This window comes from Colias eurytheme, chromosome 17 (genome assembly GCF_061535395.1).
Source record: "Colias eurytheme isolate Ceu_HAF_F1 chromosome 17, ilColEury1 Martin Lab GWU primary, whole genome shotgun sequence".
Classification (NCBI taxonomy): domain Eukaryota; kingdom Metazoa; phylum Arthropoda; class Insecta; order Lepidoptera; family Pieridae; genus Colias; species Colias eurytheme.
Window position 1 is genome coordinate 10,134,821 of NC_142996.1, and position 18,477 is coordinate 10,153,297.

Sequence of the window (18,477 nt, forward strand, 5' to 3'; positions counted from 1 at the left end):
TTTAATCGAAAGTTTTTGACATGTGAGAAAATACCATAATTATTTCCAATAACATGAAGTCTACAATTAGAAAGTTTAATATTTTTGTCCAAAAACATGTGTCGACGACTGTACCCCATTTTACGTTAGTATGTAGAAGTTTACATTAAAATTTAATGGTTTTCTAAGTCAAAAGTCAAGCAAAAATTGGACTGATATTGGGCACTATTTCAAGCACAATTTTTTGAGACGTAAATTATACCTATAGCTCGTTCGATATTCGCGCACTGAAGTGAGTATGCTGGGCGTAGAACCTACGCCCAGCATACTCACTGAACGAAGCCTATAACTCCGAAGTTATTCGAGCACTGTTTTTTCTTTTTGGGCACCGTTTGGCACTATTTGGGAACTATTTTTTGAAGTATGAATTATGTTTGAAGCGTATACAGATTCTCCGGACGGAGGTGAGTATGCTGGGCGAAACCTTCGTCCAGCATACTCATCGAACTATGGCTATAACTTCGCAAGTACAAGAGCACTATTTTTTTCCTTTGGGCACTATTTAGCACTATTTCAGAACAGTTTTTTGACATTCATGAAATATCAGGATTCCATGGTGAGTATGCTGGACGAAGGGACACAAAAAAATAGTGCATTGAAACAAATCCAATCAGGTACTATTGTCAGCTGAAAACCTAAATAATCATTTACTACATATTATTTATATTATAGATACCTAAAGTAGTCATATTTCACATAACCTTTAAAGCCCTGGACACATCAATATATACCTACGTAAATATATTTACTCGTAACCAATAATCTCTTAAATAATCTTGATTCATGATTGCAATGGAGACAGGGAAATTACCGCTTGTCACAGGAACTATATTTATTGCTAATAACCCTTGTATTGTAAGCTTATATCCATTAGGTAAGACAAATATAAATTGAAAGTATTTACACATATCGATAGGATTTAAACGATTGAAATTTATCGAAAATTTATATCTATACTATACTAATATTATAAAGAGGAAAGGTTTGTATGTATGTATGTATGGTTTTCACGCATAAATTACTGGACCGATTTTGATGAAATTTGGCACAGATAATCTTTAGACCCTGAGAAAGAACATAGGCTACCTTTTATTGCGAAATATGTACCACGGGCGAAGCCGGGGCGGACCGCTAGTAAATAATATGTTAGTAAGATGTTTAAGAATAAATTTGAAATTGCTATAGTATCGAATGGATTCGTCAAACATTGTTTGACACAAATAAGGCTGTTCATGTAATTTGTTTTTAAATATAAATCGTTGGGTATGTAAGTATATCGAATTAATGGTGCTTAATTAAGAAGTCGGAAGCCTGGTGAATTAAGCATATTTTTATTGATTAGAACGATTAATAATTCAAATATATAGATGTGTACTAAAATTTATAACTAATAATCTCTTGATATCTATTATTGTAGGTATGTAGGCGTCTAACCTAACCGAGTCATTATAATTATTATTTAAATTTCATATTATGCACGGTCACATGGTCATCATTTTCTAATAAGTGCTACGCCTACGTCCAGAAAGTTTTGGGGTATTTAACTTTGGAGATTATGGATACACATATTAAATCTAATCTGCAGGATAAAATTTAGTTAGATAGTTGTCAAGTCAAGAAAATATGCAGTTTGCGCTACGGTTGACAATTATTAGTGTAGACTTTCCTTAAATCTATTAGGTACCTATTTGCTTATTTGTTTCAAATTTATAGCTAGAGAAGGGACAGTGTAATTGTAGCTATCGCTATCACTATCTATCGACACCTATCGACATATCCGCAAGATAACATTACATCGCAGAGTTTACAAGTTTCACCATTTCTTACCTCTGATTACAACAAGACGAATAACATCAAATGTATGTTTCTAATTGGAAAGGTACAGGCATATGTTATGCAGAACTTTATACATATTAAAATTATATACCTATATAATTAAATTGAGCTCAAAACTTGGAAGTAAAAATATCGTCAAATCTATTTGGTCCAAAAACCCAAAGGCAATGGGAAATTTACCTTCAGTGTGCGAATACTTTTTAGCGAGATTCATTATGATATTAAGTTAGATACCACATATTAAGTGACACAGAAATTATGTTTCAGAAGTGGGAATTAATATAAAAATACGCACGCATATGAAAATGATGACCGCCTCCTCGGTACAGTGGTTGACGCGTGAGCGTAGAACCGAGGGGTCCTGGGTTCGATTCCCGGTGGAGACGAAAAAATAAATGTCTCGGTCTGGCAGGACACAGAAGGCTGATCACCTACTTGTCCCTAAAGAAAAATCGATCAGTGAAACAGATGTATGAATAATGCATCTGCCCCCTACCCCACTACGGGGACACGGGACTTCACTTAGATGAAAATGATAATTTACTGGGCAATAAAACAAACTTGTTATAATACAATACTATTTATTTAATTTCTATCTTATATATTTTACAATACAATTGTTTTAGATCTATGAAATATAAGCATCAACAAGCATGTCTAATTCTCTAACCAATCTATTACCGTCGTTTTTAACAATTTTGCTCCGTAACATACTAGGATTTTTCAAAACTAGAGCTTGACTTATGATCTTAACGCTCTCGGAGCCTTTGATTTTTTCACTACATTTCTGTACCACATTTGTTACCTGTTTCTTTGTCAAAAACTTAATAGTCCTTTTAGATATTAAATTATAAAGATTAACGTAAGAAATAACATCGTCAACGTCATAACAATCCACATGATTCAATAATTCGTAAATAAAACTTAATATTTCGTATTCAACGTCGCTTCTTACTTTAACATCAGAAACTTTGAGTCTCATTTGTTTGTGGAAAGTATTGATATTCATACTCTCGATAATAGTTTTAATTAGAACAAGAATTTCTTCAACGACTACCTTATCGTCTTTAGCGATGTACCAGACAATAGAATGTAACCACGCCATAAGACCGTGCCCTTCGAGTAATATTTCAAAGGCTTTTGGTATCGCGACTATTGAATTTATGACTCTGATAATTTTAACTTTAGTCCGTTTGTCGCAGAGCACCGTCGTGTAGAAATCCATGAGCATCTTCAAACACATGCTTTTGAATACAACAACAACGTCTATCATTGTTTTTATTCCATTCGTCATCACGTCTAGTATCCAGAGTCGTCTATCGAGGCTTTCGACTTCATTATCATGGAAAAGACTAAGGAAGTCTGGGACAATAGATAGATCGACAAACTGTTTTGCTATTAAGAAGTTATTAACTGGTTTGTAGAGAGGCTCGGAGGGCGCAGTACAAACTGTCAATGCTTTGGCTAAATATAACACGCCAATCGCTGGTAATTTTGGATTCTTCAAGTCACCGAAAATACTATCTTCATTGGCTGCTTCTTTCATTGCTTTTGTTAAACTCTGGCGCAGCGTTGTGACGAAATCTGTTAACAGCAGCTTCTCATTTTTGTGTCTCCTGCAATAAATTTGATAAATATTTTAACTATATTGGAAAAAATAAACTAGAAATAGGTAATCTAGAATAGGCTAGAACTAGAAAAAAGAAAATCAAATATTTCAAATAAAATTCAAATCAAGCATAAGAAAATATAACATTCAACTATAAAAACTAGAGTTACAAAAAAATTACTGTTACGTTTAGAAAAATGAAAAATGTATGCAATCAAAAAATTATACTTACGTTTCCAACTCTAATAGCATGCAGAATCTGTGCAGAACATGGTAAGCAGCAGCCCTCATCATTGGGCAGTGTGAACCTAGTGCCACCACCGTGACCGATAAAAGACCAGTTCTGAGCAGCTTGAAACACGACGCCATAGACCCAGGAGCTAATAAATGACTCAAGAGGGGAAATAGAAAAGCTGGATCGTATATCTCGTCATCTTCATCGAAATGCGAAACCGATAATACATCACTCTCCTTATATTTATTCACAATTGTGCTGTATTCTTCTTTTTTTAACAAACCCTTTATAACTGACTCATTGTCTTGTACGGCCTCACATTTGGCAAGCTTCGCTTTTTGCTCATGTTCATTTTCCAAATACATCTTAATCGTAACATCTTTTAGCGACTCGCAGGTTTCAGGCAGCTCGAAATAGTAGTCTAATCTTTGCTCAACTGGGAAGTTACGTACTGTCTTCGCGATAATTTCTCTGTCAAATAAGTTTAGTACTTGATTCGGTGTTGGATGGCTCCATAGAGAGGCAGTACGCTTCTTCCTTACAGCGTAATAGTTAGCGGCTGAATCTCCCCAGAGATAAGGTTTGTACTCATTTACAGGTAATCCATTACTTTCGTAGTATTGTAAAATCGATAATATCAACCTATCACAAGGGTTCTTCGTGGCATGATATGCACTCAAATAAACCGGTATTTGCTGTGATTTCATAATAGATTTGTTCAAAGTAATAAGGCTATATAGAAACTGGAGCAACCTAGATTTTATCTCCAGACTGTGATAACTGAGCATAACATTTAAGAATTCGGAATGTGACGTCACCATGTCGAACAGAACAGCAACATCCTCATGATCTACAGGATAAAAATACTTGACTAATACCGTAAGTAAACACAGAAGTTTCGGTCCTAAGCTATTATCTTGATCCGCTGTTTTTACTTTCAGAGCACTTTTTAGAACCGCTTTGCAAAAATTCTTCCACGTCGCGCCATCTATTACTTTTTTGAATTCATCTTTATTGTCAACCAATTGTTTTATCTTACAGATTTGTGTTGTACTATAGACATAGGATATTGTTTCATCTAAATCATTAATTTTTTCATCTTTCAAACAATTCAACACTACATTGAGTACTGCCGAAATGTAATTAATAAAATATTCTATTTTATTTTCTTCAGCGTTAAGATAAATTTTGTACAGAATGACTTGAAGTAATTTAACATGACTCAAATCTAAGACTTCGAATTTGTGGATCTTGGAGAATATTTTTTTACAATCCGGTATCGTCATACATTCCGTCACAAGTTTCTTCAGCAACTTCCAACTAGCTATGTAAACCTGTCCCGCTTTATGGGGCTTCTCTAAATATTTACTGATATTGGACTTATATTCATCATATAATTTTTCCAAGATTTCCTTATTATTTGCCAGAAATTGACCATGATTCACAATAGCGTTTCCAAGTGGCAGTGTTAGTTCCCGTTGACTTAATATCTCTGGTCTATTTATTTCATCTCTGTATACAAAACACAATTTATTATTGAAATTCAGTAAAACTGAAGCAAGATTTGATGTAGACTTTCGTATTGTATTTGCATGGAAAAATTTCTTAAACTCTTCTTCTGTGACATGCAAAACTTGGTGTGGTTTGTTCTCAAAATAATCTGTTAATGCATTTTCTAAACCTGTTAAATTAATTGTAAAATCTTTATTTGTTATTAGATCTGTGTATAACTTCATAGATTTCGTTACAATTTCAGCTGAAAGTTCCAAGTCAATAGATTTTGAATATTTCTCAATTAAAACTCTTAATATTTCTATAACCACACTGGGTTCTTTATCATCTTTAATACAAGACTCTAATTCTGTTTTAAAAATAAGATCAAATACTTGATTGTCGTTTTCTTTCGAGAGTCCAACAATATCTAGTACTTTTATTGTATGATCACTGTTTACATTTTTTCGTTTATTTATTTTTATGAATGCCTTTACAATTTCCGTGTAAGTTTTATGTTGGAATGAGCGCAAAATGAAATGTTTTCTGTCCAAGTAATCAACTATATCTCTATTCTGTGTAATAATTTGTAACAGGAAATCAGTAACGAGAATATACGATTTCTTATTGACATCCAATGCCTTAAATATTTTGAGGAAGTGAGTATTTTTGAATAAATTTAGAAGTATATTCCTGATGGTACCTATGAAGTGATGTTTTTTTCCAATAGCAATTATCACTTGAAAATATGTTATGATTTTCTTCTGTTTCTCTGGGGTTAGTTCATCAGTTTTTGATAATCCAACTGCACAGAACATTAAATATTTCGCCCATATAAATAGTTGAGTGCTGTCTGATTTTTGTAGAGGTATTTTATAAAATAAATTATCTAGGGCAAAGTCGTAATCATCTTCAGAACTAATTAATATTGGAAATATGTCAGTAATAGTAATATCTTCGTCGTTAATAATTGAGTTGGATATTTTTAGCAAAATTTCATCTTTTACTAGTGTATCTGGTAAAGAAACAGGCTTTGTAGTCCAATCAGCCACATAACTCCTGACATCTAATTTCGAGTCTCCAATTAAAACTTCCGATAACTCTGGAGAGTAATTGCAATGCAATAAATTAGCTATAAACAACGATAAGAAACCTTTTAAACTCTTTTTTGCTTCTTTGTTCCCTTGAATATACTGTATGGATCCAATAATAAATGGAGAAGGCAATTTATTTTCCAAAAACATACTATCTTCTGTATTTTTATTATTCATTAGATCATTAAATAATTTCTCCAAATTAGCTTCATTACTCTCATCGGATATCTCGAAATTAACCATTTGATTTTTAATATATTCAGTCAAATCGTTTTTATTTTTTAAAACATATTCTACTACATCAGCAACAATGGATATAGGGTTAACTTGTGCATTGCGTAAAGAATACAACATCAAATGTATTTCGTTTTCATCGGTTTCGAAAATTTCAGTGTTTTTGAAAAAATTGTGCAATGTTTCTTTAGCTTCTATCCATGTGTCCTCTTCATCACTCGTAAAAACTTCCAGCATGATGAGAAATAGATCCTTAAACATGGGATTTTTAAGAGATATAGCTGTTTCATCCAATATCAACCACAAGGACACGACTTTAAACTTCAAAAGGGAAATCTGACCTGACGACAATGTCTTTGTAAATTCCAAAATTGTTTTCATGTCAATACTACTTTCAAGAGATTCAAAAAATGCAGGATGTACGTAATTGTATAGCAACAATAAATCTATAAGTGATAAAAGAGAATCTGCTGTATTCAATTTTGGTAGCTTATAATCTTGGGAAACTTCATCCTTTTCATTGCCACTTGTTATATCATTTATTAAGGAAACAATGACGTTTGGCGCTGGCACATGCTTCGGAATGAAATACTCAAGTTTACTTCTTAATTCCATCAATTTTATATTGGAATCTTCCAACTCCAGCAAGGCCATATAACGTTTAAGTGATTGCAACATCTTTACTAGCACTTTTATGCTGTATAATGATATTTGTGGATCTGTTCCTATACTTGCTTGCATTAATTTTAATAATGGTACAGGTAACGTCACAAATCTTATAAAATTAACAGTTTGCATTGAGTTCAAGTTCTGTAAACGAGGCACCATGTCTTCCGGTTGCAATTTATTTATGAGCGCAATCGTAAATTCCGTCGCTTTTTCCCATATCGGTGAATGTTGTGGTTGAAAACTTTGTTCAATTACATGAATTACTGCTCTGTGTAAGTCGGGACATTTAAATACAATCTCAAGAACTGTGTCACACTCATAATTATTTTCCCACGGTCTTTTTAAGCTGAGCAAAGCCTTGTACAAATTTTGATTCTTGTTTGTATCGCCTGTACCAAGATATGGATCAACAAAATACAATCCAAGTTTGTGCGATGTGAACAATGTTTTTATTATATTTGACAACAATGTTAGAATTTCTGGGCGCGACTCATTTCGTACATCATTATTTAATTCCGGAGGTCCCTTCCAATTGAACACTTTAAACAAATTGTGCAGCACCTGATGACTGAATGTTTTGAGTTTCAGAGTTTTCGATATCAATGTATTATTGATAACATTCTTCTCCAGGATATTGAGAAACATAACAACAGCCTCTGCTTCATCCTGAATTAATCCAGGTATTACTAATGGAAGCAATCCTTGCTTTTCGAGCAATGCTTTAATGAGCGGTAAGTGACCGTCAACTAGGAATGAAGTCATGAAATGTACAAAAGCTGTTCTTACATTGTCTTTCTCTTTGTAATTTGGTTTCTCAACAATGTACTGTAAATGTTTAGGTGTTAACGGTAGCTGATTTAGTACTTCTACACCTAAATCAGAACTCATTGTGACCATTGAGGTTAGTAAGTTGAGTATAATCTTTCTGTGCCGAGGCCCTGAGTTCTCACTAATCATGATCTCAACGGTAGGTATAAAGGTGTTTAAGAAGTAGCGACAAGCCTCTTCAGTAATCATAATCATTTGTGGCATTGACGATTGTACCTTAAGAATGATTAAGTGAAAAATATGAAACGTAGGAGTGGCGAGAGATAGATTTTTTTTATTGTCAGTAGATATTTGGCGAAGAATTTCATGTGAATTGCCTCCCACTCTAAGGTACTCTGCTAAGTAGTCTATATCACTGTCTGGGTTCAGGCACACCTGAAGAAATTGTGTGAGAGCTGAAATAAATAGATGTTTGAATAAATTAATAGATTACAACCTTATTTGTAGCTCTAAGTATGTTAAGATCAAACAATGTAGTGTTCAATTAGTGACTAGAGGTTAGAAATATCAATAATAGCAGGTTTATTATTTTATAAAAAATAGTAAATAGTACAAAGTGACTCTTAATGATACTTAACAAACGGTATATACTATGTTATTGAAATTATGAATCTAGTTTTAAGAAAACTTTTAGCTTATTCAATGTCTATATTAATAGCCTCACCCATTGTCTGTCCCTGTTTTTCCGCTAACTCTTTTCGGAAGTGTTTAATATCAAAATTAAGGTGCTTTTTCGTCTTTTTATTTTCATTCTCAGCATTAATTTCACTTTGAGGTTGTGCATCTTCATTTTGTTCATTGTCGTCTTCAGAAGCACTAGGTTTTTTGCTTCTTTTAACAGATTCTTCAGAATCATCGTTGTATTTTCTTTTCCCCATATTTTAAATATTTCACTATAACAATTATCTATAATTTTAAATAAAATATTCTGCTATTATACTAACATGTGCGTTTGTTATGACAATTGACAATTTACAATATCATGTCAAATCGATCCAAATTTTAAATGTCAAAAAAGACAGATAATAAATATAAAATTATCGGACTCATGGATTTATTTTAAGTAGGTTCCACATACGTAGTATATTATTATTAGTCTGTGGTTCCACATTGGTTTTCATACGACTAAATAAATAATTATAACTTTAGAGCACTTCTATTTGTTTTTACTGTTCTGTGGTGGGTTCTAAAAATCTATTAGCACAAGATAAAGGAGAGAAGACTAATTTTGGTACTGTTACCATCTTTTTTTCTTGCAAACATTGTTTAAAAATCTATAGGCGATAAAACAATACTGTTGGTGAGAAAGATGTTTTGAGTAGTCTTGAGTGATAAACTGTAGTCTGTATGCCATTCTTCCTCATGTCTGTGATTCCAGTAATTGATGTACTAAGATCACAGAACAGTAAAAATAATTAATAGAAGTGCTATATTGTTATAATTAGTATGAAAACCACCTGTGACTAGAATATATTCGTTAACCATTGGTTAACCATAATGAGAAAATGACCAAAATTTATTTTACTGAATAGGGGGGCTAACTTTGCACAGGTTGGATCTCGGGTTTTTTTTATAGAATAGTAAATAAAACTAGGTAACATAATTGTCATCATTTAATAATAACACGTATCAAAATATTAAGATAATTTCAAAATTAATAAAATTCTTATATTCGCGCCAAGCACATTAAATCTTTAGTATTCAAACTTATAAAATAGCAGGACTCACATATTTAAGCCTAGGATCTTATCACAGTCAATAAATTAATGACTACCACATCATAAAATATACTATAGTAACTTCCATTTTTTTTTTTTTATTCAATTAACAAGCATCTGTAAATTTCGCGCCAAATGCACTTAAATGTCAAAGATATTCACAGGATCTACAAAAATCTAAACTGATTATAAAATATATCGTTATTTAGCAGATAGCTAAGAAACTATGGTGCCTATGCACTTAAAAAACTATAAATTGAGGCCTTCCGTTTAAAAAATATAAAAATAGTTCTTATGCTATTCATTAAAATTCAGAACATTTTTCTTAATACTAATTTATTTAAGTATACAAAAATATATCTATATCAGGTATATACTGGCTATCTGTTGGCTAGTGACTTAGCATTCAACACCATCTTTATATAGGTAACTTCTATTTAGAAAATTTAAAATTAACATTTAAAGACAACAAATGTACCTATAAACAAACTGACAATGTAACAGGTTTATTGGCCAAAGTAATTCACTGTTAACATTCATACATGTACAGTACTTGTATGCGTTGTAATTATAGCAATTTATAAGATTTATCAATAACGCTTAAAAACAAAAGTTAATAAAAAAAATAACTTTATAAAAAAAACAAAACAATCCTATGATTAAATTTTAACATAAAAATTTGACTTATAGTCAATATTTTAAGTCTTGTTTGTCTATAGAATCTATACCTGTCCCTTTCCTTAACTTATAAATAACATGAGACTTAGCAAATAAGACTGACAAAATATAACTCTTACTCTAATTACAAAAAATATGCTTTCTCGCTTCAATAAAAGATATCTCTAAGTGATAGAAAGAGAGGTTAAAACCTGTCTTGCTTAATCATACTTTCAAACTTTGGCTCCAATTCACGTATTTTTTCTATAAGCACGTCTGCGAGATTCTGGTTTGGATCTTTATCTGAAAATAAACAATTATTATAAATACACAATATGTATTATGTACATGTCGCAAAAAACTACAACAATTATAAATTAACTACCCATCAATATAATGAAATGTCCACAGAACAGGAGCCGAATTTTTTTTAAGATTATTGAAGTGAAACTTCTAGGCGCGTTGTGAGTAAAATTTCAAGGTCGCGTAATGGCAATACCGTTACGCCATGGACTAAGGCGACGATTTTGGTATCTTTGAACCTTGCAAAAGAAGTTTCACTTCTGCCACGTGTGCTCGACATTTACGCTCTTTTTATGTTTATGTTTTATTAATCTACACTATTCACTAGTATTATAAAGAGGAAAACTTTGCTTGTTTGATTGTAAAGAATAGGCTCATAAACTACTGGACCGATTTTAAAAATTCTTTCACCATTCGAAAGATACATTATCCACGAATATAGGCTATATATCATCATGCTAAGACCAACAGGAGCGGAGTAATGCGGGTGAAACCGCGCGGCACAGCTAGTTTTTTATATAGATAACTAGCGGTCCGCCCCGGCTTCGCCCGTGGTACATATTTCGCAATAAAAGGTAACCTATGTCCTTTCACGGGTACCAAATATCTCCATACCAAATTTCATGCAAATTGGTTCAGTAGTTTAGGCGTGATTGAGTAACAGACAGACAGACAGAGTTACTTTCGCATTTATAATATTAGTATGGATTGATTGACTGGCAACTCACCATCAAAGTGCACGAGCACACACTTCCCGCGGCAGTCGGGGCTTTTCTCTATAAGCGTTTCGAGCGTCCTACAAAAGTCGTCGACAACTTCCTTCACATTTACTGTGCCGAGTTCTGAAAATATTAAAGCTTTTTTGAATACTGAATATTTGCACATTACATTTTTTGTGTGTCGAAAATGAAAGTTATTTATTTCTTAATCAAATTTTTAGGTTCAGGAATTGCCACTAAAAAAATATATACCATAAAATGAATAAATAAATCGTTTATTAGCAAGTAACACTCTTTTTTATTAAACACTAGCTGCGCTTTGCGGTTCCTATCCATACTAAATACTAAATACTAAAATTATAAATACTAATCTATACTAAATACTAATGTTATAAAGCTGAGGGGTTTGTTTGTTTGTTTGTTTGAACGCGCTTATCTCAGGAACTACTGGTCCGATTTGAAAAATTCTTTCGGTTTTAGATAGCTCATTCATCGAGGAAGGCTTTAGGCTATACATCATCACGCTAAGACCAACAGGAGCGGAGCAATGCGGGTAAAACCGCAGGAAACAGCTAGTTATCTATATAAGTATTTGTGTGAAAATTGTCCTGAAATATTTATTTATTATATTAGTATAGATAATAGGAAAGAACCTCACCCTCACAAAGGGCCCGCTTCTCTAGCACTCTATGCAAGGTGTGCAATGGGGTAGCGCACTCTACCGCGAGATACAGGGGCGGGGCTGCCCGATGAATCTTGTATGCGCTGTTACAGTATTTGCGGTTCTTCACCGCGGCCACGTCCTTCTCTATGCCCTCTAGCGACTGACCAACATTTAGTTAGGCCGCGTTTCCATCTGCAAGAAAACTTCCGCAAGAAATGTCCGACAGTCTGTCTGACAGCAGCTTGCAAGTCTACTTGCAGGTGGAAACGCGGAATTAGACTTGCAAGCTGCTGTCAGACAGACTGTCGGACATTTCTTGCGCAAGTATTCTTGCAGATGGAAACGCGGCCTTAGACTTAGATACCACATATTTGTAAACGGTTATATGGTATAAGCGACCGCCTCCTTGGTACAGTGGTTGACGCGTGAGCGTAGAACCTGGGGTCCTGGATTCGATTCCCGGTGGAGACAAGGAAAAAAATATGTCTCGGTCTGGTACGACACAGAAGGCTGATCACCTACTTGTCCCTAAAGAATATCGATCAGTGAAACAGATGTATAATGCATCTGCCCCTGACCCCACTAGGGGACATGGGACTTAACTTTTTTTTTTATTTGTCAAGGGTACGGTATATGGTATAAGCAGTGACTATATGCAACATGTGCAGTGACATAGCTCAACTCGATCAAAACATTTCAACGTTTAGTTGACTGAAGTGTACATACTCATTTTTATGGATATATAAAATGATGGATATAAAATTATCTTGGATTGACACCAGATAAATAAGTTATATTATTTATTGGTAGAGTAGCTTTCGAGTTAAATCGTTTTGTATATATATACATTTTTATATACATCTATACAAATATTATAAAGAGGAAAGGTTTGATTTTTTGTTTGTTTGTTTGTTTGTATGAATTGAATAGGCTCCGAAACTACTTGGCAGATTTGAAAAATTCTTTCACTGTTGGAAAGCTACATCATTTCTGAGTGACATAGGCTAGGTTTTATCCCGGAAATCCCACGGGAACGGGAACTATGCGGGTTTTTTTTTGAAAACGCGGGCGAAGCCGCAGGCGGAAAGCTAGTTGTAAATAAAATTATGACAACTAAATCTATATATAATTTGTAATGGTAGATTTTTATAAGGGTAGGTTTAAGCTAGTAGCTATGAAATAAAAAATCAAATACATACTAACCTGGCATGCCTCCAAGTATGGCAAGTTTTTATCCGTCTTATTGAAATGCTTTAAGTCCGGAGGGCAATACAGTGATTTGGTTATAATAATAAACAACTTTTTAACTGGAAACACCACATTGTGTCTTGCCTCATATATGTTTATATTCTCCTCAAAACCAACAAAGGAAGCTCCATCACTTGGTATAATATGAGCCAGATAACCCTCGAAGAAACTACACGCCATTCCGATACCATAATTTATGGACTTTTGTTTTTCCTCCTGGAACATCAACATTATCATAAAATACACATAAGTGCATTGATATCATCTTTACTAATATTATAAAGGTTTGTTTTAATGCGCTAATCTCAAGAACTACTGGTCCGATTTGAAAAATTCTTTCGGTGTTGGATAGCCCATTTATCGAGGAAGGCTATAGGCTAATCATGCTAAGACCAACAGAAGCAGAACAACGCGGGTGAAGCCGCGGAAATCAGCTAGTGAGGGGATAATTGATATTTCATTCTATCGTGTTTGTTTCATAAACAAAATGGATTTTTAAAATTAGCATTCTTTTCCAATAAGAACTACTTAATTGTATTAGCATTTTGAATGCGGTTTATGAGATATTTTATAATATAATAAATCGCCAATGAGAATGGCTTCACCAGTTCGGCTATTTTTTTTAACTTTTTTGTAAAGGCATAACAAAGATTCTTATGGAGATAAGATTTTTATGTACAAAATACGAAAAAGAGGCAATGGTGAAGAAAAACGTCTGCTGGGGCAGCTATAAAATAAAAATAATGCAATTACCATTTCAGTGTACTTTGTGAATAAATATGCAATGTATAAAAGAACAAAGTCTTGCTCTAACACCTTCTCCTTTTGATAAATCAATAAGCCAGCAGCAACCACTAGTACTGTCAAGTCGTTCTTGTATTTTTCTAATATTTTATCGTATTCAACTTTGTATTTACAGTAAATAACATTAAAACCCACTGAACAAATTTCGTGAAAAACTTTAATTATCAACAGACACACAATGTATCGACCTGAAATAAATAATTGAAATAAATTGTTTGAATTTACTTAGGATTAAGGTATTATTGGTATTATATTAGCGGATAGTTTAAAAAGTAGAAATCATTGCCTAAAATATATCAATAATATTTATATTTTACACAGTAAATCAAAATATTCTTACATTTCCTAATTGTTCTTATTAACATGATTCTATATTTTAAATGATACAATCAATTTGGTTCACACAATAATATCATAAAATATATATAACTCACCAATTGTGACTGCCAATTTAATATTATTACCACTATCAAAACTGCTTGAACCTATACAAAATATAAGAGTAGCACTATATTTAATCAAATCATGATAATTCATAAATGGCATGTTGATATTAGGACAATGTTCTTGTTTAACTCGAGGAACAGAATAGTTGTCAATATAATTATTTTCATACCATTCAAATGTGTATGAAAATAAAGAAATGTTCACTCTTTTAAACTTTTCTCTCAAATTTAGGACCACATCCAATGTTTTGTGGGAATACTTAACTAAGTCTTGCAAAGCAGAAATAAATCAAGCATTGTGGGATGGTTGGCGGCCATAATAGATACACATCTCAATGTTTAATGTTTTTAAAGCACTATTTCATTTGTACAATAAGGATGTTCTTATCAAAGTGTTGCATTGTTTATAAAAGTAACATAAGTAAAGGCTCCGCTTCACTTCCTGTTATAGTTTTATTTAAAATATTCTGAGAAAGCCTATCATGTAAACACACCAACTGGCATAATGGAGAATAGGTTATAAACATACATTCCTAATAATATTAAGAATCATTTTTAAGTATGATTAAACATAATATTATGTAGTACTGCGTATTTTCTAATAGTTAACGGTAATATTATATAAGTAAGTACTAGATTTCCACTCACGGCTTCACCCGCGTTTTCAAAGGAAAACCCGCATAGTTCCCGTTCCCGTGATATTTCCGGGATAAAACCTATCCTATGTGTTAATCCAAGTTACCCTCTATATGTGTGCTAAATTTCATTGTAATCGGTTCAGTAGTTTTTACGTGAAAGAGTAACAAACATCCATACATCCATACATCCATACAAACTTTCGCCTTTAGAATAGTATTAAGATGTGAAGAATGACCTATTAGGCATATTAGTCTTCAAAAAAGGCTTTCAAGATACCTACCCGAGTTATTTAAAAAAATATTATGTTTCTCAACTTACCAACAAATAATCCTAACGCAAATATAATTTCCGCCACGAAAATGTGATTTCTACCATCTCCCTGGACCATTTTTTCATTTAATTCTAAATTCCATAGCAAAATCTACATTTCTCCACATCTCTGAAGATCCGTAAGTACCAAAGAGTACTATAAACTAATAATACGGTAAGTACCTATAAGAGCTAACAAAGGGTTTGTACATTCGACAGGTTATCTGCTGAGATATAGTGGCTCTCTTGTGGGAGATATAGCTAATAGCACGTGAATAGCACTCTCACCATCCGTATATACATACCTAGTAGTCTTTGACTCTCACTAGTGAACCGATTGGTAGTTTGACTATGGTTTGACTCTACCTGCTACCAACGAGTAAACTTCTGTAATCCGTCCACACGAATAGGGAACATGATCAATGTCACAAATGATATTTAGTATACAATACATTACGGCATCAAGTTCCGTTACTCTTACAAATGCATGTAGCATAAATAATTATTGCTATAAAATACATTATCGCACCCACTGTCACATAAATCTTGCCAATCAATGTAGCACTCTTTTTTAGAGTATAAGTATTCTTTGATGTAGCACTCGTAGGCGTTGAACCAAAACGAAGACGTCACGAGAGTGTGACGACATTCGGCAAAATAAAAATATCCCCTTTGACGACATATGTTACCTCCTAAAACGCTCAAAGTACCTTGCTCGACTCCATGGTAAACATAGAACAAGTTCAGCTTTAGCAACTCAGATAAATTGGTGGTGTGAGCAAGCTTGGGTAGTAAAAAAGCGATAACACATTCCGTCACGTTATCTGCAAAAAAAACGTATTAAAATTACGATCACTGATCAGTCTCGTTTTTATGTGCGGCTCGAGGTCACTAGGTCAGTGCCCTGTGCCGCTCAAATCATTCCCAGCGATGGACGTCACAGAGCAAATAATATAGTAATGGACGTGTCGATCGGTTTATCGCAGTTTCGTTTGCCGCCAGCACACGCCGGCCGCCGGGTAACTAGTTTTTGTTTACGCTGGGAAAATCGTTTTACGGTTGCATCACGCGAAAGCATTCAATCAGGGACGTCAAGACCGAAACGTATCAGGAGTACGATATCAACCGCACTGAAAGGAAGAAAATCGTGACTAATTTATTCGTGCGCCGGGAGGGCGTAAACAACATGAGTCATTGCGGATATCAGCACGCTCAAAGCAGGCGTGGGACTTTATTGCTTCCATCATTGCGAAAAAGTTGCGAAAACATTGCTGTGTACTAACGTTCCGCAGATATTTCGCTACCTATATATAATAATATTATGTATTTACACATACCTATATTTGAATATATGTATATAATTATGGCATGTGAAAATATGGATGTAATGATAATGCAGATCAAAACTTATTTACTAGGTATATTTAACGATTGTTTATAATTTTTTATAAAATAAAATCATGTTTATTTTCGTAAGTATTAACACATTATAAAATTGACTTGTACACCTTGGACTTGACAAATAGCCGAATCTGTTATAAGTTTTCATAAAATTATATTTTAATCAACAAACAATATTATAGTTACCTATTTATAACATTTTTAAATTAAAGTATCAAAACCGGGTAAGTCCAACTTAGCAATAAAATCATTCACGCGCTTTAAAATTGAAAATTGTGATGTGTTTGACCCTTCTTCATCGAATATTTTTCTATACACATTGTAAACAACACCTCTTGCTTGTGATCGCAGCGGTTTTATGGACATTTTGAAGATTTTGAAGACAAAATCCTAAAAATTAATCATCAACACAAATAATTTGACAACCAATTTGATAGTTGTCAAATAAAGTTGCCACATGAAAATCTCGTATTTTTGAAATATAAATATGCCATCAGATTCTGGTAGACCTATAAAGGCGTTATCGCACTTCATTGTTTTTATAAGTTACAATGTCTGACTTTAATACTAATAGCGAATCCGACTGTGCTCTTGATTTATCACTTGGGGGACCGGACATTCTGACAGAAGTGACGTGTCCTTTGACGATGTTGGATCCGACAAAATCATCAGCGACTAAGAATGTTCCGGCTGCTGGAACGAGCAACAGTGGTGATAAGGAACAAGATGTCATCGGTGATTCTCCAGCAACGAAGCCAATCATACTCTTGCCGAAGAAACGTCCCTACGGTGGGCTGCAAATCGAACCAGAAGAAAAGCAGATCACGCCAATCATGGAAATCGTTGAGAAAGAAACAAAGGAAGTGACTGCTAGCTCACAAACCGAACCATTACGCAATCAAAGTGAGGTTACTGATAACAAGTCGCAAGAACCCGAACTCGCGGCTTCTGATAAGCCAAACGTGAAGCCGGCACGCGAGACTAGGAAAAAACAGTCTCAGAAAGCATCGACGTCGCAACCGTCGACATCGCAGCCATCGACGTCGCAAGCATCGACATCGAAAGCATCAACATCAAAAGCATCGACATCAAGAGCATCGACATCAAAAGCATCGACATCAAAAGCACCAACAACGAAAGCATCGACAAAGAAAGTATCGACATCAAAAGCATCGACATCAAAAGCATCGAAAACGAAAGCATCGACATCAAAAGCATCGAAAACGAAAGCATCGAAAACGAAAGCATCAACATCAAAAGCATCGCCAACGAAAGCATCGACATCGGAAACAACGAGCAAAGAGGCTGGCCCAAACTTGAAATCTGGAAACAAACCATCTGCTAGCAAGTCTGTAGCGTCTAGCAGCACCGAAAACAGAATCAACGATAGCCATTTCTGGGTTGATACAGTAATGAGTAAGTTTCGATCTAACGATTATAAAAACCTACTAAGAGAGTCCAGTTTTACTGAATCACAGGCCGAAGCATTACAAAATTTATTCTACAAATCATGTCGGAAACTCTATAACGTATC

The 18,477-nt window shown here is 33.9% G+C and overlaps 3 protein-coding genes across 3 annotated transcripts in view; 1 reads left to right on the forward strand and 2 right to left on the reverse strand.

The window, feature by feature from the left end:
• Positions 1-18,477, forward strand: part of LOC149901461 (U5 small nuclear ribonucleoprotein 40 kDa protein) — a 46,133-nt gene that overhangs the window by 19,658 nt on the left and 7,998 nt on the right. The gene's annotated exons all lie outside the window — the stretch shown is intronic.
• Positions 2,448-8,989, reverse strand: LOC149901462 (nucleolar pre-ribosomal-associated protein 1). Its single transcript, XM_090111510.1, has 3 exons — positions 8,700-8,989; positions 3,717-8,430; positions 2,448-3,491 (listed from the first exon to the last, which is right to left on the reverse strand). The coding sequence occupies exons 1-3, from the start codon at positions 8,911-8,913 to the stop codon at positions 2,504-2,506; spliced, it is 5,916 nt and encodes a 1,971-aa protein (XP_089967636.1). The 5' UTR covers positions 8,914-8,989; the 3' UTR covers positions 2,448-2,503.
• On the reverse strand, positions 9,636-16,693 carry Sting (transmembrane protein sting). Its single transcript, XM_090111627.1, has 9 exons — positions 15,848-16,693; positions 15,718-15,734; positions 15,552-15,682; positions 14,583-14,633; positions 14,098-14,336; positions 13,300-13,560; positions 12,091-12,256; positions 11,442-11,555; positions 9,636-10,713 (listed from the first exon to the last, which is right to left on the reverse strand). The coding sequence occupies exons 3-9, from the start codon at positions 15,619-15,621 to the stop codon at positions 10,616-10,618; spliced, it is 999 nt and encodes a 332-aa protein (XP_089967753.1). The 5' UTR covers positions 15,622-15,682; positions 15,718-15,734; positions 15,848-16,693; the 3' UTR covers positions 9,636-10,615.